Here is a 25,117-nt window from a genome sequence, read left to right on the forward strand (position 1 = left end):
CTATAGGCAGGCCTTTCACGTAGACTTGCCCGTCGCGGTATAAAGGGCCAGCGAATATGGCGTGATGGTTGGGCTGATGGAAATATGCGAGTCAAAGCAAAAGAAGGAGAGCATAAGAGAAGGAGGGACAATGACGAGAAAGGAAAAACCTATTCACTTTATAGTTGGTAACGTTATCTGCACTCATCATCCAGCCACACGTTACACGGATCAAAACCTGGATGGGCGACGCGGGTTTTTGCCATTCTATTTTTTTTTTTTTTTTTTTGGGGGGGGGGGGTCTTTACTCGTCGAACCATTATACCTCCGCCCACCCGTCTCTGACACACTTTGCAGCAGAGAAACAAACTTGGAAATATAAATATTGGAAGCCGGTGATGGTAAAAAAAAAAAAAAAGGAAAAAAAATTCAGAGTAGGACCGGGGAGACGCCGCGGTGTGCGATGCGGTGCCGCCTTCATATCAGCTGCCTTTCGGTTCATTGAACGCTAAAGTTTCCTATACAGCATCCCTCTTCGTCTTTTTCTCATTCGGGGCGTTCACTCCGGTTCGGAATGAATCTCCGAGAGTGATGTTTTCCCCATGGTGCGATCATGCGTCACTGCCTTTATATTTTCCTATATTTGCTATGTACTATACATACTATATATTTTTTCTCTTCTTCTTCTTTTTGGTTCTTGTCTCGGTCTTCTTATTCCTCTTTTCCTTTTCAGTCTTCTTCTTCTTCGTCTTCTAGTTTGTTTTTTTCCGTCGTTTCTTTTTAGCTCTTAGTTTTACCTTAACCCAACAGACGGGCCCACAGCACACGAGATATACCAAGCGAATATGACGATAACATTTCGACTACCTCTGGGACTCCTTAATGACGGCGCAGGGTTGAAGCATAGACCTACGCTTTCCCTTTACGCTCGCAAATTGCTATGTGCCATATCTTACGTCATACCAGCAGCAAGGCTTCTTTTTCCTTTCTTTAAAGCTCTCGGAATTTCGTGCACCTATTTAAGATTATTACACCAAGTTCGCCGTCATTGAGAGGATGCCCTACATTGCGTGTACGAGTCAATTCTCTTTACTTGGCAGAGATTTATGTTGACAAAGTTCTTAAACCGACCGCGGGCCAATCACTGCTGTTAGCAACACGAGAAATCTCTACTGGTAAAAGGCTGAAAAGAGAATCCAAATCATAATTCAGTGTTCATTGTTATGTGGCATTTAACGCGCTGCCTATTAACGACGAATCCAAAAATGAACAGAAAAACTTTAGAGGCTATTATTAGCTTGCTAATTCGCAGACACAAAAGCAAGTGCATTCTCATTACTCAAGGAGCACATTTCATTTCTTCAAACACCGTAAGACGTATATGCAGCGGTATACCAAAAAAGAAGTCAAACTTTTTAAGACAAAGAGACGGTGAATTGCATGTATGCGTCTGTCTAACATACTTTACCCCGTCTCCATTTCTCACACATTGGGACCCCATGAGAGCGTAACCCATTGCGCAATTCCATTTTCTTCTACGTCGACGACATCCTTACAACCGTGCAGGAATAGTCGCAAAACTACGGAGGAAAAACAGCTGATGCTTGCAAACAAAAATAGGAGGAAAGCTTTGAACGTCAAACCGCCTTCCATTCAGCTTTTTCCCTCAAAACGTCTAAATATGGCCTACGATGGCGCAAGCAACGTATTTAACATCATTGTTTCGAAGACGCCTCCTCCCTCTCGTTCCCACTCAATTCAAAGTGAAAAGTTTGTTTACCGTTTCTCGTCGTTTTCCTTTTTGGTAGATCGAGTAATAAAAAGAGCCCACGAAACAAGACATAAAATAATGATTGCCTTCAGGAATTCTGGCGCTGTAGGCGCAGCTCTCGTTCACCGGTGTTTAGATGTGACGGCCCGGCAAATCATTTGAAAATACACTGAAGAAAGGAAACAACGAGGGAATAAAGAATATGACAAAAATAATCAAAAGACAACACACGATCTGATCCGCCCTCACCTGAAAGCGTTCCTAATTGAAATTTCACGAAATTGGGGAAGCATGTCTCAACGGCCAATTCATGTAAACTCGTAGTATGCATATTGCTTGATCATAAATGTCTCGTGTAACCCGTCCTTTTTCTTCTCCCATATAAACTTCAGAATTGGCCGGCTGCTTTTTCATTTGCGTTTTCCATTTCGAGTCGAGACGTCGTAATTGAAACATCCATATAGCTATATACTGAAGGCCACTGCAATTTATTGTAATCGTCGTATTATGTAGTCAAGATAGTGCAAGACTTGCGGAAGAGCGCCTACGCCACTGAACATTGCCCAACGATAGGAGCCTTATCTACATCCTCTACCGTATTTTCCAATATTAAACACACACACACAAAAAAAAAAGAGAAAAAAAAAAAAAGAAAAAGAAAAAGAAGGAGAAAACCAGCAAATCGATATCGTTGCTGGGGACCCCTTCGGTAGCCGTTTACCGTTGTTGCATCAACTGAGTTCCGTAGTTTGACCTTCAAACGCCATCAATCAAGTGGACAATCGTCGTTCGGTGAATGGTAAACTTGGTACTTTTTATTAGTTGGTCTTGTTTTGTCGGTCTGTTATTCTTTGCTTCCTCATATTACATTGCCTGTTAGGCTTGCTTGTTTCCCAATACCAAGTACCAAGTACCAACTAGCGTTTCCACTTGGGTAACGATCTCCAAAAGTCAGCGCTTACATCTCTGCTACAAGTGACACAGTCCGAATGACGGTGCACAACTTTGCCAGTTGCGCTAATCGAATTCGCCGGTTTTGAATGAATGCGTTTCGTCCATCTGCCACTGTGTTCTGTTCTCTGCTAGCCGAAAGCTACGCACTTCTTTCTTTTGTGTGTGCGTGTGTGCCCTGCTTGTACGATTAGAGTTTTCATACTTTTCACGGATCACGGCATTCACGTTGTTAATTGTTCTCCTTCATGAACTAGCAGTCAACGACCAATGTGTGGCGTAAACATGACATTCGTGTCGTGTCGTTCATCACTTTTTCGTCCAGCTGATGACAATGTTATTGAAAATTGGATTTGGGATGAGCTGGAATTTCAATGACTTCCAACTGCAAGAACCTCCTCCCCTTCCCACTATGAGGAATCTTGATTCAATACTTGACTTTATTAACAAAGAACACGATATGTGCCAGCCTATAATTTGGCGGGATGTAACTCGTAAGCTTATTTGTCGAACGACGAGATGGGATATAAAAAGAAAAATGTTTAATAAGGCTTGTACAAAAAAATAGAAATAAAAAAAAAATGAATAAAAACCAAAATTGAACAAATACTTTCGAGATTACAAATTCCTCTAGCCCTTTCTACAGGTTCTAGCAACAAAAAACAAGCGGGAAAAAAAAAACAGCCGTAGAGAAGAGGATATTGCTGCACGCATGTTCGAAATGTCGGGAACGTTTACTTAAACTTTTTACCTTCTAAAATTTTTGGATTGTTTGGCTTTTTAAGTGATATCGTTTGTTTGATCTCGACTAAAGTGAAATTGTTTTCATCTGAATTGCGCTACTTGTGCGTTTACATCCATTGGGCGTTTTTACGGGTATATACACAGTTAACTTACCTTTAAACTGAATTTGCATACACGTTGGTGGCGTATATTTTTCATCCAGAAAGGAAACAGGCAGGTGAGTAGAGACAAAAAAAAAAAAACAAAAAAACAAAAACAAAAAACAAAAAAAAAGAAAAGAAAATTATCGATCTGACATGGAACCGGTGATCGGCGTTACAGAGAGCACGGAAATCATTTGGATTGGTTATCAACTAAAAACAAAAAAGCCCAATCAACAATGTAGTTTTGAAACGAAACACATTCGCTGGTATCATGTAAAATTATGCATGTATCTTATATATAATATATATATATATATATACTGTATATATACTTGTATTGTAAACTATATGTAATGTAATATACCCGTAGAAAAAGTGAAAGGTAGTATTGATTTGTTGTTGTTTTCTACTTTCATTGACAATGAATCATAGAGAGAGGGTAACCGCGGAATGCATTCACTAACAATTATGTGTAGCTACATGATCCAAAACATTTATACGATTGGGACGAATTGCACGGAAATCGTTCGTACACAACGAGGACATGGGCACGGTGACTGATCGTTCACGGTAGCTGCGGGATGTCCATACAGATATGGTTTCAACGTACTGTAATTAATGCACTGAACATACCCAAAGCATTGTGACATGTATAATTGTTCGCATTTTTTTTTTTTTTTATGCGTGTTTTTTGTTGTTTAGATACGTAGTAGATATTTACATTCAAATGATAAACGATTTGGTTCGGGAGCCCAATTGCTGCTGGCCTGCTGCCTAGTGAAAGGGTTCAAAATGTCGTCTCTTACTCGGATCTAAAGTCAGTGAAAGGCACCTATCGTACAGAATAATATTTTTCTAACGAAGCGGTAGATATGATGATAGTCTCAGAAGGGATGATATAAAGTATAACGGTCAATAGAGCATCTCTCATCTCGCCTCAAGTTGCCTCTCGACTTTGTTTCGTCATCTTTTTGTTTATACCATCTTCATAACTTTTGGTTTGTTTCAGGTTTCAGGAACCTGGGGATCTAGATATATATATATTTTTTTCTTTTTCGCTCGTGTGAGTTATGTGAGATGTTAAACTGGACGAAAACAAAAAAAAAGCTTTCATGGGTAAATGCTGAATTCTGAACTAAAGTTGACCGCTGGCTATGAGTGACGGTGGGATCACCGACAACTAAAGAACAATGTTTTCTGGAGGGGTGGCGGTGAAGGACCATTGAATATGACGCAGGTAAATACGGTATTTACAGAAAGACTAAGCATTCTTCGGTGTAAGGTGTAAGGGACAAAATCACTCGACTAGCGCGGATGACTGTTTCGCTAAACAATGACGGGTTTGTGTGTGCGGAAAGAACTTTAAACTGCGAGTTCCAGCAGATCGTATCGCCGTTGAATTGACGACAGAAATAGCGCAAAATACCAGGAATTCTTGATTGCATTCAAAGTGACGCATCACAACATAGGACGCATCACGGCATCACAATCATCCTGATAATTTGTCTTTGGAAAAGGAAATTCGTCTGGAATATATGTGGGATTCTTTAGGCTTGCGCGGTTTGAACAAGGGGAAAACGAACAATAATTCAGAATTGACACAACAGGAACAACATTGTTGATATTCATTCAGGCAGAGAATAAGGAAATGTCAGATCAATTGGATATGAAGACAAACAGTCATCATTGCAGAAAACCCATACAAGTAGCGTTGGAGAGAGGATGCATCAATTACGTCACGTCATTTCTATTGATTCCGGTAAATACACGGCGCAACACGTGCGCTCCTTGGCGGACTAATTTCACTTCCCTGCATTTTCAACTCTTGCTTCTTGTTTTCTTTGTTTGTTTTCTTTTTTCTTCTTCAGTTCTACACCCACTGTTTTTTTATAAATCAACTGCTTTTATCATGAGTGATGCCCGTGACACGGGCAAGACGAGGACGTGGGCGATGACGAAGAAGGAGATCCAAGAAAATGCAGCGTATCGCTTATCTTCCTCCGCGGGGACGCAGATAACGAAGAGCGCAACGTCAACGATGGCTGAACTTCAACAGAAGGATTGGTTCCTACGGAATCATCAATTAAATAAGTTTACAGCAGGCTGAGGCCAATAAGTCGATCATTCAAACAGTAAATTTAAATTATTTTTGGTGTGGCAACGAAAATCGCAAAAAGAAAATGGTCCTTCAAAAAGAGTTATTAATAAAGAATTGTCTGGTAGAAGTTAACATCCCAGTTGCCAGGAAACGTACTTTAAAAGTGTTTAAACTTTATCTTGATTTGATAGAGACGATGATTTTGAAATGTACCTGGAAAGCTTCGGCAAGGGCTAGTGAAAGAGAGCGATGATTTGCGTTGGCGGATCGGCATTGGACTAGTTGCTGCTGCGATGGCCGCTGCAGCTGGATTATTTGTCGCTATCAAACTGCGTCGCTTCGGGCTGCGGAACAGTTGACTACGGGAAGTAAGGGCCGAGCTTGATTCACCGCCAGCTCCAGCGGTCGCCAGCGCTCCGCTAAGCAACGCTGACTTGTCCCCTATCCAATGTGAAACAAGACAAATCCGTAAATCAGCACGTTGCATTACTTGTATTTTGAGCACGATCAGTGTGAGAACGACATGTCTATCCTAACTAAGGTTTTATAGCGCAATGCTACACACAAACGTGTAAATACGCTGCAACGTGGTCAGTGAATACAACTACAGTATTTGCCAACCTTGTCGGACCTGTAATGCAGGTTTCTATTCAGAGTTTTAGTTTACACTTGCTGGCATGGGTAGACGTTTTCGGGATTGTAGACATACTAAACAAGTTCGCCAAAACTTTTTTTTTTTAACTAATAAACTGTTACGAGACTCTTACTTGACCTAAAAATTTATTGACTAATATAAATAATTTGCTTTAAAAACTTATCAGAGAACAAGTTTCGTCAGAACAATTCTAGCAATGCCCGAATGATAGAAAACCTTGTTTATTGTGTATGAGTAAGTCGACTTGACTTCACGCACCCATTGCAAGGTTGTTGTTGTTGTGCAATTTAATTTTAAAACGACATTTTGAAAGTAAAGTTTGGAAAACATCGGACAACGATGACATTTCCGTCCGACCCTTTGTGTGGGCCTGACGGAAATAAGTTTGGGTGTTAGTTAGTTTGAGTGGGTGGTGATGGATGTAATAAGTGATGTACGCCAAGGAAAAGCTGCAAGAGTTAATCTTCTCCCTCTATTTCAGAAAGCCTTGCCAAAAAGCAAGTTATTTGCTGGAATCATATTATTGGCTCTGCGAACTAGACGCTACGGTTTGCAATCGACGACATGATATGATTTTGTTGTTTTTCAAGAGTTCAACATGTGGACAACGTGAGAGATGAATTTCTAGTAGGACATCTATGTTACAAGACGTTCGAGCGCGCATTGAGAGCTGACGAACATTATGCATGGCGCAGAATTTTTTTAAAAAGGGAATTGTTTATCAAAAGAAGACTTAACCTGAAAGACAGAGGACTTTTCTTGAGTTAATGAGTTAACTGTAAATTAGTATTAAGTTTTTGACCTCCAACTTGAAAGATTTATGTAGGGATTGAATTTCAATCAACTTGCCATAGGGATCAAATTCGATAAGAACAGCTCGATAAGAACGGCCTACCCTGATGACGAAATTCGGACGTATCGCAAGAACCCTGTTGATGGTGAAGCATACTCATGCTGGACAGACGACTGCAAGGCGATTGGCAACTTAGATCGCAAGAACAATCCATGGCAAGTAAACCACTTTCCAGGTTATCAACGTCTGAGTGACTGTTCAACTTCTTGCGGCGCCTGAACCTTGTTCTACCCGATCCGCTCTGGAATGCATCTGCAAAACAAAGGCGCAGTTATCATCAATGAGTCGAAAATTTAATTAGATTTATAAAAGAAAACATTATAAAATATTGATAGACAGAATGACAAACTCTTCAAAACCCTTATTTTTAAATTGTTTTTTTCTTCTCTATCTCATACAGATGCTCGCCGCCTCTAGGGTTTTGTCTGGTTTGTACGAAACGTTTCAGCATCCCACCCGTTATTGTATAGATAACGTAGCTTTTACATGTTATCACTTGCTTTGTGGTTTTTAAAATCAGGATATACAGCTGAAAATCAACAGGTAGGAAGAGAATGAAACAGGTGCAAAATTAAGGAGAACCAGACAAACTTAACGACTGCGTTTATGTAAGCCCACTGTATTTCTTATCTAATGCTTATCATGTTTAAAATAAGATTTTCTCTTTAGAATAAAAAAAAAAAAGATGTGTGATTGATATTGCTCATCTGCAGGGTTAAAGACGGTTTGTTTTTCAAAACATCCACAGTACCTGTGAAAGGACTTGTGATGAGGCTTTTGGGTCGGCACGTAACCGTCATGACGTCCTTGCACATCTTGTGAGCGGTGAGGCCGCATTCTTTGCATTTGTAGCCTTGACGCAATGGTCCCCATAACTGTAACACAAGAAAATACAGCACGTCACAGCAAAGTAATTAAGACTGATAGCAAGCCACTAGCGTGATTACCAATCCGTTACAATGAGCACAAGTACATGGTCTGAAGGAATTCGTTTCTTGAAAATCGTGTCGGGATTGGCGGTCAACGTCAGTCATCCCATTAGGCTGATGTTGTTGCTGCTGGGGCGGTTCTTCAGTTGTTCCCACGCAAGAAGCAATCGGATTCCCAGATGGAGGCGAACGCTGGATGAGTTTGAGCAGCTCATGTTTGGGTTGGCCAAAAACTGCGTCAACCATTTCGTTCATTCGTTCTTCGAGCGTTTTTTTCCGTTCCGCAGCGCCCAAACCGCCACCCAAGCCGTCCTGTTCGTTATCGCTACCAGTTGAACTCAGTCTTTGTGGCAGCGACTCAGCTGGTAGCGACAGTGACAACGAAATCGTGTGTGGTGAAGAAAGTGACGATGACCGTGATGCATCGTGCTGAAAACAAACAAATCAATACAAAAAATAGAGCTGATAACGAACACGGGCTCTTTTAGAGGATCGGGGCCGTTTTGCATGTATAGACACTTACTGGAACCAGATTGACGGCCGTGTTGGGTGTCAAAGATGTTTGTGTTGGATTTGCTTGTCCTGTCGTAGGCCAGTCGCCCAGGAGCGATGGCCGGGTAGGAGAAGACTGAGGCTGGTACATAATGAATAGTGCAAATGATAGCAATTCTTGGTTTGGTTCAAATTATGTAATGCAACACTTACCGACAACGAATCTCTGGGCTCCCTTGCCAATGACAATTCATAAATTTCATCCTCGGTATAGGCTAATTCCAGAGAAACCTGTCAATTGTGACCCAAGCGATTATGCTGATTTCGACGATTCAATCATAATTGACAAGGGTGTTACCCTTAAGGTGTTGACGAGATCTACATTGGCTCCCGTAGGGGGCGTAGCATTCTGCAATTCCTGGAGCTCTTGAAAAATGAGCGATAGTTGGGCCATTTTACGAAAGTTTATGAGGCCGCCTTCCAGTGAATCCGAGAGGGCAACATGGAGAGAGATCAGGTCCTTCATATGCACGCCTCTGCCGAAACGTGTAACAAATAATGAAGATTGAAAAAAATAAAATGAATAAATAAACGAGTGAATGATTATTTTGCGCTCCATCAACGACATTTCATCGTAGCAGTCGTGTCTACGAGAATGTTAAAGTATGTACGACATATAATTATTTAGGTCATCATTATTACAAAATGGGTATCTTGAAGCCTTTGCATTCTTGAAGTGCTCGTCTGTAATTAGAGAAGTTGGACGAAGAAGAAAGAAACTCGGTTAGTTCAGCGAGCGATCGTTGCGAGTCGGCTGGAACGCGAGACGATGTCCGACTTAGACGCGCTAAGGAGCTATGACTCAGTCCACCAACGACAGCCATCAGCGAGTTGAAGTTTCGAAGCTCCTTCAGTTTCTACATCAATAATGTGATACAATAGATAAACGTAAGCGGCATTGTCATGTCTCTCTTTCTTTTCCCTTACCTTGGTGACGTCAATGAGTTTAACAACGACTTCGGCTCGTTGCTGAGGTGTGCTCCGACTCAAGACCATACATTGAACCCATTGAGTGAGGCCATTGAACAAGTTGACCGACCGTTCTAAACGAGGGTTATCGCTTAGTGAACCCGTAACGGCGTACTGCTTGTAATCCTGAAACTGTTTCATTAAGTTGAAAGACAAATGAGTTTTTCCCCGTCGCGTTACACAAAATCCGTCCCCAACAGTATAGTAGCTGAAACAACAGAGTATTAGTCTACTAAAAGATATACTTAATGCTTCATTCTTATTCAACGAAGGTGTTCCCTTTCGAATATCTTAGTTTTGGTTATTGATATCTATTGAGATGGTCATGTCATTGTATCCCGTATGAGTTTCTTTGAAGTTTAGATGCCCACCACCGCACCCGCTTAACCCAATTGCGAATAAGGAAATGACGGCCAACCGTTTCCATCGACCCCCGCGGTAGTGTTGTTTTTCTTCCGTCTCAATTGAACAACAAAGGAAACAATTTCGGACTGGTCGATCACAGCGGATATAGAGGTGTGACCTCCAAGGAAAGGAAGGGATTTCCGCGTTTAAAGGTTCACGCCTCTACGCCCGTTAGTATTATACAGTGCATCGCACTGCACATGGACGTAGGCAGGCAAGGCGGAACCAACATATTGCGTCGCAAGCATAATTGCGACCCCCCTATATAATCACCGAGTCCTTGAAATGTTTTCGACTTGCAGCGCATCCCGTTTAATGGCCTAAGAGAAATTTAGTCTACAACTCAAAACTAGCCCAAGAATAGACTGTACTCACACTAATTCGCCTCATGATGCGATGCTCTAGATAGGTCAAATGTTTAGCTAGTTCAGAAGGCTCCAGATGGTTGAAGACTAGCGATACTTTGCGGCAATGTTTGACGCTGGGATCGCGAACGGAGATGTTGCGGATCCAGTCGTACGAAGGTAGGCAACCGAGATCAATCAGTGGGGCCAATTCAGCGCAATGAAACCGATCATCGGTGGTCAACCATCGCTGCCAATCCTTGACGAGAGACGACAGTTTGGCGTCCAGATCAAAATGAACAGGGAACTGTCGGATCCAAAAGCGAACAGCGTAGCAAACGGAACGCCGGAACTTGTAGATCTGACACAACGCCTGCTGGTCGTGCTTGCACTGGCTAAGCGCTGAACACTGATCACTCGACCGCGGGATGTCCATTTGATTTTTCTCCGACGAACTGGATTTGTCACTTAATTGGTTGGACATGTCGACGCCGTCGGCTGCCATGGCACTTAGCTTGCTATAATGATAGCTGAAATAGTTATCGTCATCGGCGCCAATGCACGCCGGCCGCGGGATTAGGACCGAATTAGAACGGCCGTTGGCTGCCCGCATCAGAGACGGACTTCTCAGGCCTAAATTCCCATTGTAATCGTCCTGTCAAAACATTGGATCGACAAAAGAGAGAAAATAAAGACTTCCATTTGCTCGATCAAGTCTCAAACGATTACCTGTTTTCGCGACAGTATAACGCTCGACGGACGAGAAGACGGGCCAGTTTCCTGGCTCCCGTTCGCGTCCGTTCTGGCACTCTGTTGAACTGTGGCGAGCAGACTCTGATAGTCCGCGTGATAGGACGGCTTTCCTGATTCAAATAAGCGCCATAAGTCGTTGGCCAGTGATTCGGATGTGGTGAACCACTTATGCATCAGGAAGAAGATGTTAGGATAGTTAGCGGCAGATTCCAGTACACCACCGTCGTCGTCTACTTTGTTCAATTAGTGATTAATGTCGTAATTTATGAGGGAGCAGTAGTCACGTATCAGGCCTTACCAAAACACGTAATGCAGAGTTCGATGAGGGACGGCAATGAAGCTGATCGGATCCTTAATGAAAGTCCAAACAGGGATGGTAAACTGGGCGACGTGCTGGAACGGTCCTCGGCATCCACGAGTATTCCGCTACTTCCTCCGACGCCAGCGAGACCGGAGCTGCTGTTTTCTGTGGAGGGCGTCGATGATACGGTGACTCCAGATGACATCTTAGACGTGTTACATTCTGAATTTTGTGTAAAAAGAGAAAGAATGAATTTAAAGGACAAAATGACCCAAGTTGAACTGTTTTCGGTACAAGTCTGTTTTAGCAGACACAAACAGGTGGCTTCTGCCTGGAAAAAAGAAACAAAGAATTCAATTGGATGATTAAAAAGGGGGGGGGGACTGAATTTTGCCAACGTCGTGCGTAACGGGGAAATGCTGATAAAATAACTGGGCCACACATTCGAGTGAAACCGTATCTGAGACATTTGAAACAGATACCTGACCACGCAGACCGTGACCATCACCCGAGCCGCTCAGAATCGTTTTAGAATTTCAAAACTGCTTAGAAATGTTTGCGGAAGTTAGATTTTAAATGATTACGCCAGGTAATACCTACGACGCGTTTGACGCAAAGGAAACGCGTTTAGCCGGACAGCAAATTACGTGCTTGATGCAGACAACGGCTTGCTGTAGCCCGTACAGTGTACTACTTCCTAATCTCACGTTGACTTGAATGCGCTTTTATGGGTTAGCCCTGCTTTTCCTTGTGCGTTTGAATGTTATTTGAATGTTGATGTATTTACTGTATACCTGTAGAACACCAACTGTTCTTTGTCCAGCCGCCCCACTGACGAAGGAATGGTAGTAACGGACGACGCAAGATGGTCAGCGATTTCTCTTGATGCTCCCGATTGACAACTGAGAACGCACTCGTTTTACTAATCAAGCGATTAACAAAGGCTAGCTTGTTAGGCCGCCGGTTGTTTCGATAAAAACCCATTAGCTGGAATTTTGTGTGATTTATTATCAGATATTTTTTTACAACGAAAATAATAAACTCGATTCGAATAACCCGGCCAATAAAAGGACAGGCCGAACACTACTACTTCTATAGTAAGTGACACTATGACAATGTTTTTTACACGGAGACACCGAAGATGTCTAGTCGCGTACGTCAGAACAGCGACTACTACCGTCGTAAGCGACCTCGTCGATCAAGTAACTCTCAAGGGCTTATGATCAAACAGAAAGGCTGCAGTATGACAAATCGGGCAGAATTGTGAATACGATCGGCATGAATAAATAATGTGCTATAGAAATCGAAAAGGACTAAAACAAAAAAACAAACAAACAAAGAGGGCAGGAGGTAGCCGCTCAAATGGAAGGCGGAGCCTGCCGGCCATGCGTGTGAGACAGAAAGCCTCACTGGGAAACATTTGATGTCCTACTACGCACGTTGACGAGGTTGCATGCAACACGTGTAATTCTGTTGGATGTAGTCCTACAATCCGACGTCTGCGCGACAAAAGGAACAGCTCGTAAACGCAATGGCATACGTTTGACCAGCATTTCTACCGCTCAGACATTTGGATCTTTCGACGAACTTGATAGTGGATATAGAAGCCATTACATTTGAAGCACTGCCCTATCGCAGTGACGAGGCAAATGCTTTTTGGAAAAAATCTCCAGTTATTGCTTTTGGTCGTTTCTCTTTGAAACGTAAACATTCCAGAGAGTTTCACAGCTTCAAGCGATTTACCAGGATGGACGGCAACTGATTCTAAAGCCGTACAGTCAGTCGAGAATCCGGTTGCATCTCAAAACAATCTGTGAATCTTGAACTACAATGATGTATCTCAGGCTAAATGAATGGATCTAAGAAAACTGGGATTTCGGGGCAGAGGCAAAACAATGGTTCTTTAGTGAAAATTCGAACCTGACTGTCAAATTTGGCATTCGTCACACTCTGTGCTTGGGTTGCCAACCCACCGGAAAACAAAACCAACAACCAAACATGCACTGACCTGATTTCCATAATATATACTGTATAATGACTTATTTAAACATTTTCCCCGACAACAGTGCATAGCATCTTACCGTGTAATGAGAGACTTTCCCCGATGTAGTTAACGCAACTTTTACACGCTTCCCACCTTTGCTGAGTGGAACAAATCCCCCGAGGCTGTGATATACAGCATATTTTAAATTGCTTATACATCCTTAACAATCATTTGTCTCACCTGTGATTTTATATCGTTTCTGATCGTCAGGAAAAATCATTTGAGATTACTTACGAGAAATTTCGGGACAATCTTGTCCCCCGTCGCTGCTGCCCGACATTTGAATCAGTTACCATCCCCCCGCCCCTTCTGTTTTTCCGTTATTTTATGTCGTAGTATACTCAAGTGGTCAAAAACATGAAGTGACAGATACCAGGGATAAATGTCAAGGATTGCGAGATCTTTGTCGTGTTCCTGATTCGGTTATAAAAGAAATGTAATCCCACATCAGATTATTCTGAATAGGAGTGAAAATGAAACACGTGAGACCCGTGCATCGATGCCGACTAGTTTTGAGCACTAGACGTCCTCGAAGGAAATGACGCAACAGTATAGTAACAACCAAAAAAAGAGATAAAGGACTGACCTGTGACAAGGCTGGATGCGTAGCTACTCTGATTTTCCATGGCGTCTTCAAGAAGATGCGGGGACATTCCAATCGGTGGGACGCCAATCCCAACGACCATAATAGGGGGAATCCAATGACAATGGAATCTCAAAACGACGTTGATCCTCTTTGCGTCCTTGGACGGTACCGTGGTGGATTTCAAATGCTGATGGTTTAAATGTTGTATCCTTCTAGATTCATTTGTTCAATAGGCGCAACAAACACGATGACAGCAACGGCGGTTACGGGCGAATCAAGATCCTGTTTACGCTCTTATCCGCACCCTTCCTAGTTTCACAGCAAAAAGACAATTTCAGTACCTACAGAAAGTGTAAGTGTCAACAGGAGCCAGAAATAACAACATGTTTTTCAACTACCAAACCAGTTCACCAGCACTTTACACGGATTACATTTTGATTCCAGATACGCTTATCAGCAGCAATCGCGATACTTAAAGCCAACTACGGAGGTGATCTCGCCCTCCCCCCTTTTTTTTTTAAATCGATGTTCGTTGCTGCGCCCATATATAATATATATAGTACAGTTAAAGCAACCTTACAAGTCATTAAAAGGAAGGTAACAACAACACGGGAAAAGAGAAATTAGCCGGGTGCGTATTTTAGAACTCTCATCGCGTCACTAGAGAAATAACAACGGTGCTGGTCTAGGGCCTCTGTTATTGTGCCACGTGTATCATACACTAGTTGTTCTTCTGTTTTCTTTTTTGATAGGCAGAAACGCGGAGTGCATAGACTTTCGTAAAGCGTGTTGATATCTAATATTTTTTATTTATTTTTTTTAATTTTTTTATTTTTCGGTTGTTATCAATAGCCGAGGAAAGCAGGGAATGGATAAAAATGCAGAGAGTGGCGCATGCTGTTAGTGTCGACGAGGACGCCTGTGCGTGTGTGGTACGTCCGTGCGTCATAGGGTATTTTTTCTTTCTTCATGGGGACAGGAAAGAGATTGGGGAAATAGAGGTGGACATTTGACTCGCCCATGTAAACCACCTTATCACAATTGTGTGGCCTGAGCTTTTTGCTTTACTGGATCAACGCCATCACCATTAGTTTTTGGCAACACGCAGTAAACAAAGCTTTATTGACCTTACCCTTTTCGTACCCTTTTCCCCGTGCAACCCAATGTGCACTGCAATATAGGCTGCGCATAAGTACGTAGCAGTCACACGAGCACATCGAGTTTCAACATTACGAAATGAGAAGTTTGAAATTTTGCTTCGAATTTCGATCAGTTTGAACATGCCGATGTTAAAAGTTCATTGGCGTGATGTATGTCCTCATTACCATTACATTGCTCATTTAAAGGGAACGTGAGAAGGTTGCTGGCATAAGTAAATTAGTAAGATTAATCATCACTTAAAAAAAAAAACTACCAAAAACAAATGTTACCTTCTACATGGAAAAATCGAAAAACAAAACAAACAAAGAAAAAAAAAAAAAGAGGGGGAGCATCTATTAAAATTTTGGGCGTTTGTCGACTTACACTTTAAAAGCCGAATTTGGGGAATTCAAACAATTTTTTTTTCCAAAGATTTTACCAAGAATAAAAAAAATCAACAACCCTTCGTTGAATTTGTTTCTTTTTAAACTGCTGTTACAAAGGTAAAGCAGCTCTTTTCACTCTGCTTTTGAAATTGGGTTCTTTCTGTCAAGATTGATACATGTGCGCTTATTCTACGCTTGCTTCCGAATCGAGGACACCGTGATAGTTGATCACACAAGAAAGTTGTTTAGGTTTTTTCTTTGGCGTGGATGGCGGTAAGCTTTGTCTTATGTCTTCTTATGGTAAGGACTTCCACGTAACCAAGTCTAATTATTTAGGTTAAATGATTTTTCGGCGGGATGCAGCAACATCCGATGATCAAATGCCGATCGATCGAAGTTTCCGAAATGGTAAATCTTGTCAAATGTTACATTATCGGACATGATAGCTACATGGACCGCGGTGGAATTCCTGCCGTTATCTGATGTTCATGCGTCATTTATAAATAGTTATGGGGGAAAACAGCGGATCCTGTCGATGCCAGATAGAGTGGGGCTGCGGAATGGAAAACCAAATGTCGTCACGCACAAGAGAAAGGAGGCTAGTTCTCGAAACAGCACGCCCCATGCCGTGAGTAGGCCAGCAATAGCATCGTCAAATCATTGATTATTTAATGCCACTGGATGTATCGAACACAAACCAACTCACATCAAAAAGCTCTATTGATATACAGAGACTAACATGTCAACTACAAGGTCAAAAAATGGCGGCCGACTTTAACATAACAACAAATGCTTTCGTAGTTCACTATCGCGTTTTCTCTTTTTCTTCCTTTTTTCTTGCAGAACAGTTTCAAAATTCTTGGACATTAATTTAATGTTAAAAATTTTCTTCTGGAACAGACAGCTGTCAATTCTTGGTCATGTTCATTTTTATAGCATGCACATATTTTACGCAAGCGTCGCATTAAGGTGTGATTTTGTACAGCTAACCAACAGACAAGCAGTGCGAAAAGGGCCTCGAGAAGGCAGGAGAAGAGGGAATTATAAGTGCAAAACCGCTTGGCCAAGACCACGTCTAGCAGCCGAGTCCCCCTCTATCACTGCCATGTGTATGTAGGTGGCCCCACCTATTGATTTTCGTTCGTAACATACACACACACACGCGCGCGCTCTGTCTTGGTGTCTCTCTTTCCTACTTTCCTACTCTTTTTCTTCTTTGCTCTCTCTCTCTCTCTCTCTCTCTCTCTCTCTCTCTCTCTCTCTCTCTCTCTCTCTCTTCTCCTTGTCTTCTTACTTATCCCTTTTCCTCTGCGTCCGAGAACCAACCCCACCAAACTTCCGCACAACCCCACCAAGCATAATGTGATAGTCTATCGTCGTCGGGGAACTCTATTCCTGTTCTCGCACCCTGGTCGACCCAAAACACTAGTTTAGCGTCAGATTTATAAATGTAGCAGATGGCACCTGTACAGTGTTCAACCACCATCCGAATCATAAATCGTACTTATTGTTCCTGTACAATTCGAAAATAGATCTGAAATTTTGCGCAGAAATCTACAACATGTTAGGGTTTCACATGATCAGACGACACATTTTTGAAGAGAAGAGACAAAGGAACTAAGGTAGTAAGGAGCCCCAGTCTCTCAGTTCTATGATGTTTTTATTGACATGATGGACCACCGGACACAGGTTAATGGACGCACTGCACGAACGCGAACCAAAATGCGTATCGATCGAAGAACATGAAGAAAAGAAATTATTGAGTTGCTGTCTAATGTTGGTGGAATCAGCTCCGAGAATACCCTCCTATGTACGAGATCACAGTAAAGTACACAACACTTGGTGAATTCTAAAAGACTTAAAAAACAATGGGAAAAAAGAAAAGAAAGGGATTTGCGTTTTTTCCTCACCTTTCGATTCGAACGTCAGACTGAGTTTGTCGAGGCAGACGGCCGAGACAACGTGCACTGATCGACACATATGGTAAGCACATTAGCAGCAGGGCTACGATGAACGCGACGAAGTTGCTGTGCCACAAAAACTCATCAGCAAGACAAAGACGACGAACAAAGAGAAAAATCGACAACGAGAAAAAAACAAACATCGAAACTCGCTGGAGACGGAGAATCGCTCACACCACAATAACTACGGCCGCATGTAGTTGAAATTATAAAAATATTGTAGTGAAACTAACGCTAGGGAAGTGGACGACAACTACAGCGACTTGCAAGTAAAAGGGCGTCCTGTCGTCGCCGTTTCGGGCTCAGTCTTAGACATGTTGCTATAGAAACAGAGAATAACCGGGAAAATACATGGAGCTACAGCCTGCGGCTGCCGCGCATGCTCTTTAGCTTCTATAAGGATTTTTAATTCGTGAATGACGCCATTGCCCGGTTGAATTACGAGAGACAGATAAATATAGATCTAAAAAAAAAGAACAAAATAACGAAAACAAACGAAAAGGATAAACAAAACAAAGCACAAAACAAAACAAGTTATGTGGGAATCGGGATGCATTATACTTTGCTGTTTGTCAAGAAGCATAACACATGCAGCGCACCTGTCCAGCGTCCCGATACCGCGCAGGTTTTCGGCCAAGACTTGTCCTAAACCGAAAACAAAGAACGGAATTATTGGTCGCATACTAGTTTGATACGCCATACACATACGCATATTCTAGCAAATGAATTACGGGTCTGAAACGAGGAGAATGAAATTCAACCAACCCGTTCCCTAAAAATGTAAACGAAAATTTATTTCTAGATAACGTAACGTTTGAAGGAACTGTTCACTTGCAACTCAATCGGCAATTTCAGTAGCATTAAGCAACAGATTAAACTGCATTCACAGTGACACTTGTTACGTCCTTTTATGACTCTCGTTCTTGTTCTTATTCATCGGGATTTTTCATATTTGGATTGCGTATGTTTATTGTCGTTAACATCACGACAATGACATTTCAGCATGAAGGGCGCACCAGTGTGGGCGCTGCTTGAAGAGACAGGAAAGTTTGTTTGGAGTTTCGTAGAGGCTGAGGCCATCTGTAGTCTAGTTGATCGACAACGAAACCGTCAAATAAGTACAAAATAGGGAGAATCTATTCAATTGCCAGGCCTATTGGTATCTTGCTAAATTTTATGAGTGACCTTGACGATTGGTTTGAAAAATGAGCACATGTTTATAATTCCAATGGCTCATTTCTTCTTTTACCATCAGAGAACCTTCCTGATGCAGCGTTGGTTCACACTAGCTACATCATTTAAGTTAAACTTTTCTCTGCTTTTGGAAATACTAATAATAATACTCTAGGGGATGGATCAACGTAACCCTCAAATGGCATATGTACTCTATGTCATCCTTATAATGAAAAAAAAAACTGATAAAACTGGTTAATGCCAACAATTCTTATCTCTTTCCTCTTTTAAGTCTCTTCATCGTTATAACGATATTTACTTCTCCATCGTGAATTTTCTAATACGCTGTTTCACTCGGGATGTTTTTTAATCAGTCCTATCCCTAATATTAAATTGTTTTTCCGTTAAAGATCGAAAGGATTTTAGTAAAATCCTTTTACAATCGTATAAACCTATTTCGTTGAATGTTGTCGAAATTCCTGATGTCGTAAGTTATAATTGCCAGTATAATTCGTGATATGTTGTAACACTATCTTCATCAAATTTCCACCAACGCTATAGTGAAACATTTATGAAATTCATATGGCAAGCCAAATGTACCGGCCGAATCGAATGATGATCCACGCGTGAATATAACGATAATTTTCGACTTGATGATATAGTTTTGGACTTGATGATATCTCTGTCGCCTAAGGGGTGTCTGCAGCTCACAGATTACTAATTAGTAATTTTACTAATTAACACGTGTTTAACTAAAATAATTATCATAACATAAAACATAAGTCCCACATTCACAAATTTAGGTTCAATGAATAGCTCTTGATGAGAGCTATCCATTTCTGTAAAATTTATGGCGTAATTCGCATAAACAAAAAAATTTTAGAAAAAAAGTGTCATCGCAATGGTTTATATTATAAGCGTTTACTCTAAAATATTTTTTTGTGAATAAAAAAAGTAATTTTTGAAAATATAAGTCCGACCATGCCCACCGAGGGGGAAACCTGCAACTGCAAGTTGCATTTTATGTTATAATAATTATTTTAGTTTCAGACATGACTGTGAGGATGGGAAATACAAAGGTATGAAGAACAAATACCGGCATAAACTGGCAAAAAAAAGGCAAAAAATATTCAAATGAAAACAAATGTTAATTAGTAAAATTTTGTTGTTGCAAGCAAGTAGTTTTTGGAAATATAAGTACGATAATACCCACAAGTTGCAGGTTTCCCCCGCCCAGCGGTGGTGTTCTGGCGTAGAGCTAGCAGGATTCCTATCTGTGAACTGCAGACACCCCTTAAGCGACAGAGATATCATCAAGTCCAAAACTATATCATCAAGTCGAAAATATCATTATGGTCACGCGCGGATCATCATTTGATTTGGTCGGTACATTTGGCTTGCCATAAATTCAAGCATTATGCGTACACGTTGAACAAGAAAAACGAAGTTTTATGGTTTTCATCTATTTTGAAAGATACAAACATAGAAATTGGTCGTAACTGATGGAAGGAAAAAAGTATTGAGTAGCAAAATGTCAATAATGAGATTTCGTGAGATTTCCACTGCAACCAAAGGGTTCCAGTAGGCTACGTACGTATATAAAGGCAAGCGATAAATTAAAGGTTCTATAAAAAAAAGCTCAGTTTCCCTTATAAGCGTTGCCGTGCTTTAAACCTATCGTTGCTACTCTTTGCTGTACTTGGCCGAGAAAGTTGAAGTGATTCGCTAGCCATATAACAGTCCAAACTTTCTTCTGTTTTCGGACTATTTCGGAATGCGGTCTTTTTCCTAACCCCGCCAGAAGATCTGCTGTTTGTGGGATTGAACGACATGTTTAATGTGGTGGCAGATGTTCTGTCAGGATACACTTGAAGTCCACTCGGATGAATCTCTTTCTTATCCTTTAATAATGTAAACTGTAGTTATCAAGAATACTTAATTTTCTTTCGAGGATGAAATTGCTGATACCATTGCTTGCCTCTCAAACAAAGGAGGCATTTGCCAAACACGAGTCAGCATCTCTTCTTTATCCATGTAGTACTGCAGGAGCCTCTCCCTTTCCACTACCTCTTTATAGCAGCGCCTATGTGCTATGTCTTCCAGGGCCTGATCACCGCCACGGACATTTGTCCAAGCAGGATCAAGACGAATGGCACGCAGACGAGATCTCCGCTCACGTTCTCGCTCTTGTTGTTGCCAGCTATTCGCTAACTGTTCTTCACATTTTTTCCTGAAAAAAAAAAAAAAAAAAAGAGAAAGAAAGATTTTTTTTATTTTTTTTATTTGTGTTTTTTGTAGAGAACTATTTTGGTGATTAGTACTAACTTTGTCAATCTTCGCCGAAGAACTGAAGCCTTATTTTCGCCACTGGCCGGTTGCAAAGGTGAATTGAAGGATTGGAGGGCATCAAACTTAACGCAGGATCTTTGCTGTTTATCAGGTGAACGTAATCTAGCTGAAGATGGCACTAGTTTATTGCGAGGTGTCTGACGAGTGGAAAACGACGAACGCTTCTCGTCACAGTTAGCTGCTTCGGATCCCAATGAAAACTGCAGCCAAAAGAGAAAGTTAGAGAAACTTGATACTTTTTGCACATTCGGCTATCCAACTTTTTCTGTCGACAGGAGATTATCGGTAGAGAAAATAAATGGCCGAGCTGTTGTGGTCAGATTTTGTTTCTTCCTAAAATCAAGCTCACGAGCCAGCATTTCATGGGATTTTTTATAATCAGGTATTATCTTTTTGATGCTGCGGCCGCTGTTACAACTGTTCGCTTTCCATTTCGCCAGGTCGTCTGAGCCGTAACCAGTCGAATACTGACCAGAATTCTCCGAACTACGACTGCGACCGGCAGATAGACAACGGGGTAAAGTCGCGCTTTGTAACAAGGCCAGCGAACGTGCCTCACGTTTCAACGATCTGCGTGAATAATGTCGTTGTGAGATGAATATTAAAAAAAAAAAAACCCAGTGAAAATAATTGTGAAATATTTTGTGATAAAGCTCGGTGGTAACATGACCTGTATGAACCTTCATCGTCCTTTTTTTCTCCGAACAATTGTTTCAAAAATTGCTTTTTTTGATTCAGCAAATCTAGAGCATCAAGGGAATCCTCGGCAGAGGAAGAGTGAAATCCAAGGTTAGTTTTCGTAAGAGCATTGGGTTTCCATTTTTGCATCCTTAGGTCGGGATTAGACTGCCACGGCCGCTGCTGGACGGTGTAAATCTGGAAATCGCGTGGGTCTGATGACGAGACGCGGGACATTGATGAACTTCGATCGTGGTGATAACTGTTTCGGTTAGTTGTAGGGGCAAGTCTAGTAACAGACAACTTTGGTTAACTGACAAAAACGCAGCAACTGCATTGCTATTTAGCCTACAAAATGCAATCATAGAGCCAAAACGAACCAAATAAAGCCTGAATAAGCAAATGTTTCCGACCATTCAAATTCGCAGTTATTCATCGGTTCTAGGGTAAAAGCGTGCAATTTGTTTTTTTAACACAAAATGTCAACAATGTAAAGCAAAATGCATTGAAAATCGTCAGTTGCTTAATCGTTAGTCAACATGTTTTTGCTTACGTGTATAGATAACGTTTTGTCCATTCCAACCTGGACGGGTCTTTGAACGTGGTTAAACGAGATTTCCTAGTATTGGCTTCTTTCAGACAAGACTTGCGACTGTTAGCAGACGAGATGGCTCTTTCCCTTATAAGGACGTCACGTGCCATCGTTGACGCTGCATTTTTGTTGACGAAAAGTGGTGGATAACCCATCGAACTGTCGCTGGACATGTGGGGCTGCATAGAGGTGCTGCTGCTGCGAGTAGTCAAGGTTGATGAAACCTGTACTTCCACTGATTGGCTTGTTTCAGCGGTTTCCAGACTATCGTCCTGAAAACGAGAACTCTGGTGTCGAATTGGGGGTGAGTGTACGGTAGGTCGAGTTGAGTATCGTGCTTGCATGGAATCGAAAGAAGTTGTGGGCGACGAAGTGGCATTGACGTTCACTGAACCCGACGTAGTGGCCAAAGTCGATGTTCCACTCATCTCCATCGAGCCAGGGGTGAAAACACTATCGGTGGTTCCAGACGAAACGTTTGCTTCCACAGAGTCAACTTTTCGCCTTCCCGGCCTGTACGGAGGGATAGCAGGGCATGGTCGAAGATACTCCCGCAAAGTATACGCCGAGTTCTTACAGTGGCGGACGGTTGGTGGTTCTTCCGCGCTTGAAGCCATTAGTGCTGCGCTACTAGCCGAGTAAATGCTGCCTGCAAATTGTGGGAAGACATTTTCATTGAGCCAAGCTTCTCTCAACGCTTTTGATTCAAGTTTGGAATATTTTCTAGAGTCATTCCTCATGGAAGACGGACGGCGTCGGACAGGACTGGAACTCAGGGGCTTACGATACCGGTTCTCGGTAGAAAGCTGGTGATCGAGCACGGCCGTATCATCCCAGCTCCGGCGCTGATTGAAACGAACGCTTGGCCTTCCATTGACTGGTTCAACCATGGTTGGCGGAGCTTTGATGGGGAAAAACGTGACTTGGTCTGATTTCGAGGTTTTTAGGAAAGACGACCACGTATTCTTGTACGTTAAATCGGCTACTTTATCAGTTCGTTTTCTGCTGCTGGATCGGTTTCGTGGAAGAAACTGGGCATTTGATTCAGGTTCGATGCGGTTACGTCGACCAGTATTTCTTGCACTGCCGTGTCGATGTTGCTGTTGTGGCGACTTGGGCACGCACCAGACACTCCCCATAGGCCGTCGAAGAAGCCAATCGGGGACGGCTGGAAATTCATACGAATCGGGGAAACTAGAGAAGAAATGGCTTAGTTTTTGGGGTATGAGCCTACGATTTCTTGATTGACTTCCACCTGGGCGATAGCTCATTTTCTCACTGTACACAGCATTAACGAAATAACCAGCCACTGCATCACTCACTGAAAAATCCTGCAAGCATAAAGTAACTAGAACCACGGCAAATCAATGCGTCGATAATTTGTGCAAAAACATGCAATCAGACAGTATCAAGTAGACCGCTCGGGGTGGCGTCATTTAGGAAGTAAACGTACAACCGCCACCTTGTTTAGCTGTTGCCATGAAGATATGACAAACGTGTTACGGGAAATAGCAGTTGGATTCGACTTTCGGTTTCTCAGTGGAAACAGCGACGTTTCGATTTAGGCTTCGCTGTAGCGACGGATTCGCTACGTGGCTGTTTGGTCGTTGATACTAAATATATAAACATTGGTTGGCTCTTTTCCTCCTCTTAGAATACGCCTGCGCACAAATTCGGTCTACTTACAGTACCCACCCAAATTATTGTGCACTTTGTCGTTTTTCGTCCCTTTTTACATGGCCTCTTATGGCACTACGTCCCCCCCTTTTTTTAACTTTACGGATCAGGCGTAAAAGATGCGAAAATAAAAAAAAATCAGCATACTCATCGATGAGTTTGCTATTATTTGATGTGTAGCGCATCTATGAGCGTATTATATCCTGAACGGTATATGTGCGTTCAGGTGTACAAAATTTCCCCCTTTTCCCAGTTTCGCGCCGCCATTACTTTTGTTAGTGTACCCCCCAAAAATGTCCCTTTTTTCTTTCGTGCATATCTTTGAAACAAAAATGTCGCACGAACTTGTAATTTTTTCCCCCGTTACAATAATAAGCTCAAGTTTATTCTTGTGTAATCAAATTATTTTTTACCCGACTTTTATTCCCTGAATTTTGTTGCTTTCTACGACCCAAATTTTGTTTTTCCTTTCCATAGAAAACTTATTATAGTAGAAGGACTATAGCTGTATTTTTCGACCACTGGTGGCGCATGTTGCATGTCCCACAGGCTACTAATACTCCTGCAGCTAGTCATTTCAGTCTCATAGAAGAAATGTAGAAGTATTAGTAGCCTGGTTGGGCTACCTATAACAGTTGGAACCCAACTGTTATAGGTAATAGATGGCGGTCAAACGCTGGTTTGAACCCCAGTGTTTGATTCGCAAAAGACAACACACAGTAAGATTGTGCAGCGAATTACGATGATCAGTTTTTATCAATTTGAAAGCACTTAATTCCCGTTCAGCTATCACATTGCTATACGGCATTGAAAAAAGAAATTCAATACAAATGCTGAGGTTGGGGAATCTTGGCTTCCCATCAATTTTTCAACTTGGTCTCCGCGAGACGGTTTCGAAGGGTCGAGACCGTCACCGCTACATCCCAGTGGGACTATCCCGGCCCTCTGATTGGCTCTCTTAACCCTTATACCCTTCCATGTATTTCTGCTTTCCGCTCCCACATTTTCCTGATACACACAGCGTGGTTTTCCGTGGGAGTGGAGTTCGCGCTTTGATTTGTTTGTTTCTTTCTTTCTTTCTCTG

General features: G+C 41.9%; 2 protein-coding genes and 1 long non-coding RNA gene across 5 annotated transcripts; 1 reads left to right on the plus strand and 2 right to left on the minus strand.

Annotated features, from left to right (window-relative positions):
• The first annotated feature begins 2,421 nt into the window (after positions 1-2,421).
• LOC116918395 lies at positions 2,422-3,310 on the plus strand. Its single transcript, XR_004391522.2, has 2 exons — positions 2,422-2,549; positions 2,959-3,310. It is a non-coding gene; the product is annotated as an uncharacterized LOC116918395 (long non-coding RNA).
• Positions 3,311-3,618: 308 nt separating this feature from the next.
• LOC116918161 lies at positions 3,619-17,952 on the minus strand. Of its 3 annotated transcripts, none has more exons than XM_045169265.1 (15): positions 17,514-17,952; positions 14,078-14,382; positions 11,445-11,669; positions 11,123-11,376; positions 10,425-11,048; positions 9,603-9,776; positions 9,318-9,532; positions 8,974-9,151; positions 8,829-8,906; positions 8,647-8,757; positions 8,142-8,552; positions 7,946-8,069; positions 7,237-7,446; positions 5,900-6,127; positions 3,619-5,656 (listed from the first exon to the last, which is right to left on the minus strand). In XM_045169265.1, exons 2-15 carry the CDS (start codon positions 14,175-14,177, stop codon positions 5,496-5,498), a joined length of 3,093 nt encoding a protein of 1,030 aa, XP_045025200.1. In that variant the 5' UTR covers positions 14,178-14,382; positions 17,514-17,952; the 3' UTR covers positions 3,619-5,495. The 3 variants fall into 3 exon arrangements, with proteins under 3 accessions (XP_045025200.1, XP_032779921.1, XP_045025204.1); XM_032924030.2 differs by having other exon boundaries at positions 14,078-14,386; XM_045169269.1 differs by having other exon boundaries at positions 14,078-14,418.
• Positions 17,953-20,168: 2,216 nt separating this feature from the next.
• LOC116918456 lies at positions 20,169-24,018 on the minus strand. Its single transcript, XM_032924207.2, has 6 exons — positions 22,318-24,018; positions 21,757-22,053; positions 21,347-21,656; positions 21,063-21,286; positions 20,706-20,967; positions 20,169-20,638 (listed from the first exon to the last, which is right to left on the minus strand). The coding sequence occupies exons 1-6, from the start codon at positions 23,625-23,627 to the stop codon at positions 20,387-20,389; spliced, it is 2,655 nt and encodes an 884-aa protein (XP_032780098.2). The 5' UTR covers positions 23,628-24,018; the 3' UTR covers positions 20,169-20,386.
• Between the last annotated feature and the right edge of the window lie 1,099 nt (positions 24,019-25,117).

Source organism: Daphnia magna, linkage group LG1 (assembly GCF_020631705.1).
Source record: "Daphnia magna isolate NIES linkage group LG1, ASM2063170v1.1, whole genome shotgun sequence".
NCBI lineage: Eukaryota > Metazoa > Arthropoda > Branchiopoda > Diplostraca > Daphniidae > Daphnia > Daphnia magna.

Bases quoted from the DNA above. Each gene is read 5' to 3' on its own strand.
- LOC116918161 (XM_045169265.1), bottom strand. From the start codon at position 14,177: ATGGTCGTTGGGATTGGCGTCCCACCGATTGGAATGTCCCCGCATCTT. The intron at 11,670-14,077 runs GTCAGTCCTTTA...CACAAAATTCAG, and splicing joins CGCATCCAGCCTTGTCACAG to AATGTAACACGTCTAAGATG. The intron at 8,070-8,141 runs GTAATCACGCTA...CTTGTGTTACAG, and splicing joins GTGCTCATTGTAACGGATTG to TTATGGGGACCATTGCGTCA.
- LOC116918456 (XM_032924207.2), bottom strand. From the start codon at position 23,627: ATGAGCTATCGCCCAGGTGGAAGTCAATCAAGAAATCGTAGGCTCATA. The intron at 21,287-21,346 runs GTTGGATAGCCG...TTTTGGCTGCAG, and splicing joins ATCTCCTGTCGACAGAAAAA to TTTTCATTGGGATCCGAAGC. The intron at 20,639-20,705 runs GTATCAGCAATT...ACATTATTAAAG, and splicing joins TGTTTGAGAGGCAAGCAATG to GATAAGAAAGAGATTCATCC.